This window comes from Pan paniscus, chromosome 4 (genome assembly GCF_029289425.2).
Source record: "Pan paniscus chromosome 4, NHGRI_mPanPan1-v2.0_pri, whole genome shotgun sequence".
Taxonomy (NCBI): domain Eukaryota; kingdom Metazoa; phylum Chordata; class Mammalia; order Primates; family Hominidae; genus Pan; species Pan paniscus.
The window spans coordinates 151538329-151551687 of NC_073253.2; the positions used below are offsets into that span (position 1 = coordinate 151538329).

Sequence of the window (13359 nt, forward strand, 5' to 3'; positions counted from 1 at the left end):
GAAGCTCACGTAGCTTCCTTAATTAGATGGACAATGGCTAGGTCCAGGTATCATGTAGGTTGGGCCTGGTTCAAAGATCTCGGTGACAACTTCACAGTGGGTAGGATTTGCATAAAGTTAGCAGGCTTCTCAGACTGGTGTTGAGCCCTGATGAGGCTACTGGAGGTGGCTGCATGGTCATCACAGAGTCACTGAGGTGTTGGTGGTGGTTGAAGTGGTAGAAGTTACAGAGGGCCACACAGCCTCAAAGGAGGTTCTTCACAAGTCCAAGTCCAAGTCAATCCTTGACCTCACAAGCCCAAGTCCAAGTCAACCCTTGAGATTGCTAGATTAAATTAATATCAAGCCTTGACTCTGTAATGCTATGCAATCCCAGTTAGGAACATTTGTGGTCCCAGGTAGGAACATTTGAATGCCTGAGACCATGAGGTTACAGCTCTCCAAAACATGCTTTAGTAATATGACCATTCAGAATGACCTTCTTGGGAAACTCTACATCTAAAATATTTGACCACTATTTAATTAATTAATGATTGCAGGTGGTTATATTATATAATAGCATTGTCTTGTCTTTTGGTAGTTTCTTCCCATCTAATGGCAAAACAACAGAAAGTTTTACTGTATTCATTCTTTGGGAAATATAATCCTCTTACATTTTGTGTGCAAGAAACAGATGATCCTTAAGTCAAGTGGATTTGTTTATAAACAAGTCAACATTGAAAATAGCTTTATGACGAAGTAATGCTTTGGATTTAAGCCTGCTTAGCATTGGTATAATTGTATGTGCCTTTGGAAAAACAAAGTTCTGTAAGTTTTTACTTCTTCTGACATAGCTAGTTACTTATTACTAGAGAATATACTTTACTGTTTAACGTTGGCTTGATTTTTATTCATTTATTCATTCATTGAACAAATGTACACTCATTCATTCATTGAACAAATGTTTTGCTAAAAAATGCATTTGCTTTAGTTTCATTAAAACAAACATGACAATAAAGTGAATCACACAAATGTTTGGGTTTCACAGTGCAGATAAAGTTTATCTTTATACTGTAGTATTCTATTGTGCAATAGCATTATATCTAAAAGTACATACCATAACTTAAAAATACCTTACTGCTAAAATCAATTGGGATAAGAAAAAACTAAAAATATTAGGAATACAAACAAGTTAACAACATGAATATATACTTAGAATGAGAAAGGAAATTAAATTATTAATTTTTAAAAGATGACATCACAAAATCAGGAAGGATAATATTGCTAATAATTAACTGCCTCACATACTTTTTTCTGTACTTTCTGGTTGTATAGCCTTTAATTGTCTCTTCGTATGACAGCTATATGCCATTATCACTTTCTGTATAGACAATGGAAAGATAATTATTTTTATGGCAATTTTGACAAAACTTTTTAAATATTGATGGTTGTAATGTAGAATGCACACAACTTTACACAAAGATACACATGGTATACATAACCTACAAACCCAAGTATTCTGGTTAATTATATTTTCCACAATTCTCATACAAAATAAAACACATATGGAACATTTGTGATTATATATGCCAAATTCAATGTATTATTGACAATAGAGCATTTGTTTTGATGAGGCATCAATGACAGTTGAATTCTACATTTGACATTTTACATATCTCATGATTATCAAATAAACTTTTGACTAGCTTCTATCTTTTCTACTACCCATGTATTTCTGGTGCTGGCCATTGTAGGTCGTGTTTATATTGCATCGTGTCCTTTGGTCCTCTTCCTTTATGTCACCATGCTTGGTGAATTGGAGCTATGGGTGGAAGGAGTATTCCTAGAAGACATTCCTACACCAGGAGAGCTAGCAGTAACGTACCTCTACTGGGAAGTGCTGCAAACCATATAAATATATTCTGCATTCAAACTATATGAACCACTAAGCCAACTTCTTCTTAGATCTCCAAAATGCATGTAAATCCTCCAGAGCTAACACGAGGGGAAGTCAGAATAGAAAAAGATAGGGTTTAGCGAGTTGCAGTTAAAACATCTTTTAAAAATTTTATAAAATTGTATGACTATTGTCATGATTTACTGGGGCCTCTCCTGGGGTCTTCAAAGGCCTGGGGTCTGCCCAAGTGAGGAATTAAAGTTTTAACTTCAGTTCCCCGGACAGTACATTTGTTCCGGGAAGGAATAAGAAGAATGATAGATTGGAGATTGTCATTCATCTTTGTTTTTATCTTTCAACATGTTTTAATTTTTGATTAGAAAAATGAACGTACTCAGCATATCTAAATTTCCCTTTCCATGCAGGATTCTTTATAACAGATGTATCCATTACCATATGTTTGCATGGAAAGGCCTCCTTTTATAATTATTTGTAGAAAAGTGCTCATCCCCTTCACTGTTTCTTTCTTATGTATTTTAATGAGTTGGAGACTGGAGTATTCTGTTTCATGGGACTCATTAAAGAGGGTGTGGTGGAGACGACATGCAATAAGCCACTATACCATGCAGCAAAAGATCCAAGTTATAATCCCTGCTCAGCTTCTAATTTGCTGTGTGACTTGAAAAGGAGCTGCTTCCTCCTGGTCTTGACTTCCACAGCTGGTCAATTTTGTCTTGGACAAAATTAGTATTTCCCAGGAGCAAAGGATTCTGCAGAGATGCCTCAAGGGTAGCCAGACCCTGCTTTAAGCAGAGGAACTCCACTTTTTTTATTTTTTATTTTATTTTATCTTATTTTTTTGCTATTTTACACACTAGAGTTTCTTTCAAGACTTTGTCTTACAATGATTACCCTATGAAAAAAAGTGAAAGCCATTTTTTAGATGTTGTCCCAAATGCTTAGAATCATCTGGGAGATTTTTCACAATGTTCCAGCCTGAGCTCCAGATTCTGAAAATGGAGCTCATAATTTGTACCATATTTGTTCAGTTTCTTTTGTGTTTTGGTGCATAATTAGGGTTGAGTGGCATTATTCTAGACCAATGGCATGCAATCCTGTCTACTCTTAGAATTATCTGGGAAGCTTTAATAAATACTGATGCCTGGGTGCTACCTCTGTGATTGTTACTTAACCTGAGTACAGATGTGTGTTTTTAAAATTTTATTTACTTATTTATTTTTTGAGATGAAGTCTTCACTCTGTTGCCCAGGCTGGAGTGCAATGGTGCAATCTTGGCTCACTGCAACCTCTGCCTCTTGGGTTCAAGCAATTCTCCCTGCCTCAGTCTCCCAAGTAGCTGGGATTACAGGCGCCTGCCACCATGCCCAGCTAATTTTTGTATTTTTAGTAGAAATGGAGTTTTACCATGTTGGCCAGGCTGGTGTGAAACTCCTGACCTCAAGTGATCCCCCTTCCTTGGCATCCCAAAGTGCTGGGATTACAGGTGTGAGCCACCATGCCCGGCTGAGTACAAATGTTTTTAACAGCTCCATCAGTAACTCTGATGTGCATCCAGGGCTGAGAACCCTTAGTCAAGATAATCACTGCATTCTGCCAAGTTCTACCAGTATGTGTATGAAAACAAGAAATCACAAGCATGCTACCTATACCTCCATCCTCTTATAAACATTTATTGAACATGTCATTTCCATTTTATAGCTATGTTTATGTAATGACACCATCGATTGGGTTGAAGGACAGAGAAAAGGCAACTGATATAGTGGCAATATCACCAGCTTCTGCACACTTATTTGTAAAGAATTTCTCACTGTTTATCTTGCCTGTGAGAATTCCAGATTATTGTTCAAGACCTTACCCTGCCACAAATCCTTTAGCCCTGCACAAGCAGGTTAACTTCTCTAATCCTAATTTGGCTCATTCACAATTAGTTGATTAATATCAAAGGAAATTGCACACGTGATTCTAAGATTCTGTGATCATTTTCTTATTTCACAGAATATGATCTGATGGAAAATAAAAACCGAATTTATTTCAGGCTTATAAAGCATTATTTTTACTTTTATTTGATCTTCATGTTTAAAAAGGCCAGTGATTGATGACTTTGTTGTGTTCCCGTCTTCTTATAACACCTCCCTGATCTGCGGAGGAATTATCAGAAGCTGAGATTTAAAACTGAGATCCTCTTACACCACAAATCTCACTGCCTGGCTGGGAACCCAGTGCTTTGGGAGCCTGAAGTGAAAATTTGCAAGTATACAAACAAGAACTTGCCCATGGTATTTAGCTTAAACCTTTACATACCCCCAGACAGCAGCAGAGCTGGTAGCAGATGGGAAATCATTCATTGGGTCATCATTTATGCATTCTGTTTTCCATTCAATCATTCCACACACATATTCCAACATATACTAGGTACTGATTTCGGCACTAGGGTATGTGTTTGGAATGAGACAGATGCCATGTAGGCCTTCATGGAGCATTTCAGTTAGCCATAAGGAAGAATTCACTCAGTTTTTCAAATGGAATTCCACTGATGCCTAACGGCCATGAGTTCTGTAGGGGATTTTTAGATTTCATGTGTCCATTTTAATGATTATCTAAAAACCAAAAAATGATCATATTCTGAACCATCTGGAAGATATCCTAATAACCAAGGATGTGATTTTAGGGCCTGCATTTTGGTTTTCATTATGGCCACTTTGGCACCACATATTACTAATTTATTGCTATTGGCTGAGAAGAAAATAAATGGAGTAGGTCTTATTTGCAGGGAATGCAGCATGTCTACATGACAGCCAAATGAAGTAAAAATAAGGGCCGTACCATTATCTGAATGGAGATAGGCAGTGGGGGTCCTGTTATCACATGGCTTATGACAGAGTAGAGATGCTGTGCTCAGGAGACCTTGTGCCAGACCCCTTGGTACCACATTCATATGATTTAGTTTAAGGCAAATCATCCTTTGTAGTACTTTCTTATTTTCCAGTTTGAGTGATAGGCATTTTCTAGCTTTATTTATATTTAATTTTAAAATTTGTTTTAGTTTTAGAATTGGATAGAAGTGATGTGTTTACCTACATTTGTGTTGACACTTAATTAGTAATTCTAGTACAAAGATAATTTTTGTCAACAGCAGGGACTTGGAAAACCTTCCTTATTCTAAAGGGCATCAATGTATTACTTTATAATATACTGACAAATCCTTTTCTAATTTCTCTCTCTCTACTGTGCTTAGAATTTAACTAGTTCATCCTCTCATTAGCCTACGAGCTAATGTTCACATTTTACTTGACTTTGACCCTCCTTTATGTTTCTTAAATAAGTTGCCTGATAACGATTAGAATTGCCTAACTCACAAAGACTAACTCAGGGGGTAGTTAGGTATTTACTAGACTATCACTTGTTGAAGATTCCCAAATCAAGTGGGATTCCAGCTGTGTGTCTGCAAGGACCCCCCTTTTAAATCTGAAATAGAGGAGCGGTCAAAGCTGCCACAGTTGCCACTGACTGGCAATACAGAATGATAGTGTTCAAAATTTTTTAACCACCCCCCCACCAAATAAATTGCCTGAATAATATTTTTATATTACTAAGGTGAACTGCTGGGGTTACCTTATTTTCTTCAGTAATTCTAAATTTTTCCTTCGGTTTGGTAGATCTTTGAGCATCTCCCCCACAAAGATGTTGGAATTCTGAGTCATTTGGAAAATGGCCTCCTAGGAGTCCCTTTCCACCCATTATGTGTGTGACTGTGGCTGTATCAGTGCACATCAGAAGTCATGGCCGTGTTAAATGAGAAGCCTCAAGCTAGCATCCAGAGAAGTCACTTTTGTCCAGAGGAAACGGATTTTTAGAGTTGTCGGAGGGTATAAATGTAGACAGCAGCCAGCCATATCTCTTCATCAGTTGATTTTTTTTTTCCTTTATTTTTTTTCTCTTCTCTCAGCGGTTTAATGTGAGTGCTTCTCTCTTGCCTCGTTTATTTCAGATGCCTCAGGAGCAGTACACTCACCACCGGAGCACCATGCCTGGCTCCGTGGGGCCACAGGTATACAAGGTGGGGATTTACGGCTGGCGGAAACGATGCCTGTATTTCTTTGTCCTGCTCCTCATGATTTTAATACTGGTGAACTTGGCCATGACCATCTGGATTCTCAAAGTCATGAACTTCACAATTGTAAGTAAAACCATCTAGGTTTGTTTAGCTTTCTTCCGGGAGGGGAAGCGTGGGGCAAGATGATGAAGGAATGTGGAAAAGTGATGTTATTACAGTAGGACTCAAAAAATCTGTAACCTCGTGTTTTGGTGAAAGAGCATTTCTGTTCAGATTGAATATGGATATTGACTTCTATCTAATCTCAGTTCTTCAGGGGCTAGTACTCCAACTTAAAGATATTTCCCTCCTTTAGAATCTCCTGTATGTTATCCCTCCATTTTGATAACTGTTTCTGTAGCCTGTAGCTTTCAAGCACTTTGATTAAATAATTAAGCAATAGAGAATAAATTCAAAGTATTAAGTTTTCAGCAAGTGTAGTGATTATAAAAGGTTTTTTGAAGTAGAGAGTTGAAACATTTGAGTAAAATTATACTGTGAGCATTATCTATCTAAAAATTTTAAGTATTTATGCTTGATTATCCATCACTCTGGTTAGTTAAGAATATCCTGGGTTTTTCAGAGGACGATCCTCTTTGCCACTAGTCTGGGTAAGATGAAAATTAGAGGAATGTAGCTGTGTTTAATTTTTTTTTTTAAGAATTGATGTTTATGTTTCTTCAATGAAACTTTTGCTATTGGTGTTTGGAGTCCCTGTACAGACTGGACATTTACTGTTGTAGTTCAAATGAAAAGAAAATCCTGAAAAATGACTTTTGGAGTTATTTAGAGGTTTTATACCTAGAAATTCTGATCTATACTAGTAATGTAAGTAGTCTAACTCATTGATGAGGAAATACTGGGCAGCAGTCCGCTGTATTGAGCATAATTTCCTTTCTTGTTCTGATGTCAAAAGTGAGTAATATAGATTGGCAATAAAAATAACTCCTAGGTCAGGCACATTGGCTCATGCCTAAATTCCAGGACTTCGGGAGGGTGAGTTGGGAGGATCACTTGAGTCCAGGAGTTCAAGATCAGCCTGGGAAACATAGCAAGACCTGATCTTTGCAACCAAGCAAACAAACAAAAACCAAAAAACAAATAACAAACCAAGAAACAAACCAAATAACAAATACCAAAACCCTCTTGTTTGATAAATAAACATGACCTTTACAAAGTAACAGTAAAATTTTCATGTGACAATCCCAAATATCATAATGGATATTTGCATTTTCTAAATTACAAAGTTCATTTTTATCCTTGACATCCTATGCATAGTCACACTTTCTTGCCTTTGCTTGTACATTTTCTTCTGCTTGGAGTGCTTTTCTCTGTCTTCCCTGTCTGGTAAAACTTGTCTTGCTACTCCTGTAGTTCCATTTATGTATCTCTTATTATATTTACCACTCCAGATAATAATTTTTACATGTATTTCCCAGACAAACTGAACTTTGAGAAAGGCAAAGGCTGCATCTTTTCTGCGAGTAGCTTTGTCCGTCACTCATGCTAGGGCTTCTTGGTGCTTGACTTAATTAGGACTCTATAAACCAAGGTTACAGATACTGCTTCAGGCCTCAGAATGGCTCACTTTTTAATATTTGTGGTAACAGTTAGGAAACCATAAAAACAAAAATATTACTTGATGTTACAAATTTCTATCTTGAGAAAATAATTCAGTTCTTTCTAAAAAAATCTTTCTTTCTTTATGTATGTATTTATTTATGTATAGGCAGGGTCTCTTTTTCACGGAGGCTGGAGGACAGTGGTACGATCATAGCTCACTGCACCCATGGACTCCTGGGCTCAAGCAATCCTCCCATTTCAATCCCTCAAGTAGATAGAACTACAGACACACACCATCATGCTTGATCAATTTTTAAATTGTTTGTAGAGATGGGTGTCTCACTATGTGGCCCAAGCTGGTCTCAAACTCCTGGCCTCAAGCAGTTCTCCTACCTCAGCCTCTGACAGTGCTGGGATTAGAAGCATGAGACATCACATCCAGCTAAGAGTTCAGTTCTTTTGAAAAATGCATAAAATCTATATTGCAGTAGTAACTTTGGAAGATTATATGGTCAGTTTCCATGGGGTTGTAGGCATCCAAGGTAATAGTTCTAGAGTATTAGAGCACATTAGCTTCCATTTCTGAATTAGACTCAATCAATACTTCTCAACTTGGGCTTTACTTTTTTTAATTTTTTAATTTTTTTAATTTTTTGTGAGACGGAGTCTTGCTGTGTCACCCAGGCTAGAGTGCAGTGGCACGATCTCGGCTCACTGCCAGCTCCACCTCCCGGGTTCAAGCCATTCTCCTGCCTCAGCCTCCCGAGTAGCTGGGACTACAGGTGCGCACCACCACGCCCGGCTAATTTTTTGTATTTTTAGTAGAGATGGGGTTTCACTGTGTTAGCAAGGATGGTCTCGATCTCCTGACCTCGTAATCCGCCCATCTCGGCCTCCCAAAGTGCTGGGATTATAGGCGTGAGCCACCGTGCCTGGCCTGGACTTTACTTTCTTTAAAGACAAGCAGAATTCAGAGAAATGTTTAAGCAGGAGAGCAAGATATAATCAGATTTACATTCTAGAGAGCTTGCCTAGGTGATGAAGCAATAGAATGGGGAAAGTTTTTTAGAGCTGAGGGCTCTGGAGGATGCCTTGGGTCCATTTGGCCTTAAGTCCCAGTGACCACAATTGCCATCTGTCGATGTGCATGTTCTGTGATGTTCTTAATTTGTATTTCAAAAACTTACAAATTAGTAAAACTTCTCTGTTGCAATATTAAACAGGAGAATACTGAAGCTAGGGCAGTAGTATGGACCTTGCATTTAAAGACATGTAAAAGATGGAATTGATATACCTTGACTTCTGGTTGGATGTAGGGTTGAGGGATCAGAAGACATTTTGGAAGATTTCTGGTTTTAGGATGGTGAGATGGCTGGGTGGTGGGGCCTAAAAAGCAAAATAGAATTTATGACTTTTCCACTAGAACTTGGCTAGTACTCATGTATACCTTTAGTCCCCTATTTGAAGCTATCCTCTTAATCCCTTATTTTTGTGATTTTTACCAAGACTGTCACAAATTTAATTTGTAGAACCTGTAAGATTTAGGGGTAGAGGAAGTGGAAAATATGAGCTGAAACTTTGATAACTGTGATATTATACCAATACTGCTTCTAGAGTATATTTTATCTGGAAGGCTTAATAGAAGTATATGTAAATGTATATTGAGTACCACTTATATGACATTAAGGTAATAATCTATATGAAATCGGCTCTTTCCTGCAGTTAACTAAATTGATTGCCAAAATTGAGAGTCCTTAAAGCTTTACCAAACTTACTGAGATAAGAATAATGCTGTTATTAGGCATAATTGGTACTTTATAGCCAATAATGCATTTGAGCAAATAGAACTGAAGTGTTAGAAAATTGGTCTTGCCATGCAAGTTAAAAGCGTATTTTCCATCAATCATGGTATAAAGAATATTCTTTTAGAATTATAATTCTCTTGCACAAATAATAATTTACTGACAGTGGAGATCGTGGGGAAAGTATGAGGTATTAAGCAATGTTATGTTGGAGAAAGAGAAAAAAATCAATGAGATGGCAGTAAAGCAGTTTATGCAGAGATTTAAAAATATATGTAGGGGAAGTCCTAGCCAGAGCAATCAGGAAAGAGAAGGAAATAAAGGGCATCCAAATTGGGAAAGAGGAAGTCAAACTGTCTCTGTTTGCCGATTACATGAGCATATACCTAGAAAACTCTAAAGGCTCCTCCAAAAGACTCCTAGATCTGATAAACTAAATTCAGTAAAGTCTCAGGTTACAAAATCAATGTACACAAATGAGCAGCACTGCTATATACCAACAATGGCCAAGCTGAGAAATTAAGCACTCAATCTCTTTTATAATAGCTACAAAAATTTTAAATACCTAGGAATATACTTAAGCAAGGAGGTAAAAGATCTCTACAAGGAGAAATACAAAACACTACTAAAAGAAATCGTGGAAGATGCAAACAAATGGAAAACCATCCCATGCTCATGAATTGAATGACTCATTATCATGAAAATGACCATAGTGCCCAAAGCAGTCTACAGAGTCAATGTACTTCCTATCAAAATATCAACATCGTTTTTCACAGAATTAGAAAAAACATTTCTAAAATTCGTATGGAACCAAAAAGAGCCCAAATGACCAAAGTAATTCTAAGCAAAAAGATCAAATCTGAAGGCATCACATTACCGGACTTCAAATTATACTACAAGGCTATAGTAACCAAAACAGCATAATACTGCTATAAAAGTAGACACATTGACCAATGGAACCGAAGAGAGAACCTAGAAATAAAACCTAATATTTAAAATCAGCTTATCTTTTACAAAGTATACAAAAACATAAATTGGAGAAAGGACACTCTAATAAGTGATGCTGGGAAAATTGGATAGCTACCCGAAGAATAATGAAACTGGATCCTTTTCTCTCACTGTATTGAAAAAATTAACTCAAGATGGATGGAAGACTTAAAGACCTGAAAACTTCTAGAACATAAAAATTCTAGAAAGAAAAACCTAGGAAAAGCACTTCTGGATATTGGCCTAGGCAAATAATTTATGACTAAGACCACAAAAACAAATGGAACAAAAACAAAAATAAATAAATGGAACCTAATTAAACTAAAAAGCTTCTGCACAGTAAAAGAAATAGTAATCAGAATTAACAACCTATGAAGTGGGAGAAAAAATTTGCAATTATTCATCTGACAAAACGACTAATATTCAGAATTGATAAGGAATTCTAAGCAAGAAAAAAAAACAGGTGATCTCATTAAAAAGTGGGCAAATGGCATGAATAGAAATTTCTCAAAAGAATTGATATAAATGGCCAAGAAACATAAAAAAAGTACAACAGAACTAATCATTAGAGAAATGCAAATTAAAACCACAATGAGATACCACCTTACCCAAAGCAGAATGGCTATTAATAAAAATTCAAAAAATAGATGTTGGTGTGGATGTGGTGAAGAAGGAATATTTATATACTGCTGATGGGAATGTGAATTAGTACAATGTCTATAGAAAACAGTTTGGAGATTTTTCAAAGACATCAAAGTAGACCTACCATTTGATCCAGTAATCTCACTGCTGGGTAACTACCCAAAAGAAAAAAGTCATTATGTCAAAAAGAGACCTGCATATGTATATTTTTTTTGCAGCACATTTCACAACTGCAAAGATATGGAACCAACCTAAGTCCCCATGAACAGGTGAGTGGATAAGGAAAACGTGATATACATACACCATCAGCCATAAAAAAGAATGAAATAATGGCGTTTACAGCAAGTTGTATGGAACCAGAGGCTATTTTTCTAAGTGATGTGACTCAGGAATCAAAAATCTGATACCACATGTTCTTTTTGATAAGTGGGAGCTAAGCTAAGGGTATGCACAGGCATATAGAGTGGTATAATGGACATTGGAGACTCAGAAGAGGAGAGGGTGGGAGGGGGATGATGAAGGATGAAAAACTACCTGTTGGGTAGAGTATACAGTACTTGGTGGTGGGTACACTAAAATTCCAGAGGTCACCACTATATTATTGATCCATGTAACCAAAAACCACTTGTATCTCTAAAGCTATTGAGGAAAAAAATTATATATATATATATATATATGTACACACACACATATACCCACACATTTATGTAGGAAAGAGTGATTATTTTGTATGTTTGGTTTGTTCAACAATTTGAGATTTGGGAAAGCTCACACTGTAATCAAACCCCCTGTGTAATGACGAACTATAAGAACGATGTCATCTGAAAGTGTTTGTGAAACCTTGGTGATCTATCCAAGATTGAAAATCTGGAATTTTACTTTTTTTGTCAGTCTTGCATTCTGTGCTATCCCCAAGGATACATGCTGGAAGAGCCTTTCCAGTAAAGCAATCTGGACAAGCATCTTACCAAGTTTTCTTTGTCTCAGAGGTAAATCAGAAGAAAAGTTATTTTGCTTTCTTCTGCTCTTAGCAGAATATTCCAGTATTCATTATTGGCAGGAGATTGAGACTACATATTTCATTTTCCCCATACATTGGAGAGTGTGTGTTTTACCTACACTGTAAACACCCACAAATAGACCTTAGTTTATCACACACTGTGCTTATACAAATGAGCTAATATTTATTAAATGTCTCTTCTGTGCTACTCACTGTACATGGCCCTTAAAATCTTTTAACTTTCATAACTCTACAAATTTAATATTGTTATTCCCACTGAAAACCCAAGGCTCAGAGAAGTTGAGTGACTTGCTGAAAAACAGCTAGTAAGTAAAAAGCTGGTGTTTGACTTCCTGTCTCAACCTTTCCACTACACTTTACCTCCTCCTCCAAATTGCAATAATGATCTGGCTCTTCAACAGAATTCTGAAGCTGGAAAAATAGCTTGTTATCTTTGCCGACCCTGTGTCATAGGTCACTTTCATCTGAGGTATCCAGTGACGTTTTATGTTTAGAGTAGTTCCCTGGTAGTTCCGAATGTTTGGTTTTTATCTAATTTCTCTTTGCTGTGTAGCTGAGGACCTTCTCCTTGCTTTGTTTCCACCTTGTGTTTTGTCCATTTGATGTGTTAACATAAGCATTTAGTATAAACTTAATATCTACCCATAGGTTGGTGGAAGACCCAGTGAGTTAATTCATGTGAAGCATTATTAGCAGAATCTGACACATAGGAAGAGTCAGTGTTGACAACAGAAAGTCATGAGAGACCCTTCATGACAGTATAGTAGTTCAGGGCTCAAACTCTGGAGACAGATGTTCTAAGTAAAAATCTGGATTCTGTCTCTTACTATGTGATTTTTGATAAGTTTCTCAACCTCCCTGTGCTGCCATTTCCTAGGAGTAATGACAATACCTACCTCCTAGGATTGTTGTAAAGATTATAGGAGGTGATAAATGCATTGTTTAGCGCTTGGCACATAGTAAACACTTTATAGAAGTGTTTGCTATCGTCGTAGTCATCATCATCATCATCATCATCATCATTTACTGCAGGCTTATTCTCTGCCAGGCACTACACTGTCGCAGTTACAGTTTGCAAATATTATCTAACTTAATCATTATCCAGGCTGCTACTATTTGGATACCAATTTTACAATTGGGGAGTGGCTCAATAACCTAATTTGAGATCACACAGCTATAAAGCCTCAGAGTAGAGATTCGAACCCAAGCAGTCTGACTATGGATCCTGGTCTGTTGGCTAGTTTGTCATATTGTGGGGCAGTGCATAATGCCATGAGTGTCAGAAACTGGATTCCCAGCCCTAACTGGCCATGAACTACATTGCCTTTCTCTTCTGGAACCCAGTATAGCACTA

The 13359-nt window shown here is 37.0% G+C and overlaps 1 protein-coding gene across 5 annotated transcripts in view; it reads left to right on the top strand.

Moving 5' to 3' along the window:
• The window catches only part of SGCD (sarcoglycan delta), a 1033257-nt gene that overhangs the window by 613154 nt on the left and 406744 nt on the right, over window positions 1-13359 (top strand). For all 5 annotated transcript variants that reach the window (XM_008954393.6, XM_008954394.6, XM_063604282.1 and 2 more), the window contains one exon: window positions 5886-6074. In XM_008954393.6, the coding sequence (XP_008952641.1) occupies window positions 5886-6074 (189 nt within the window). The remainder of the gene's footprint in view (window positions 1-5885; window positions 6075-13359) is intronic.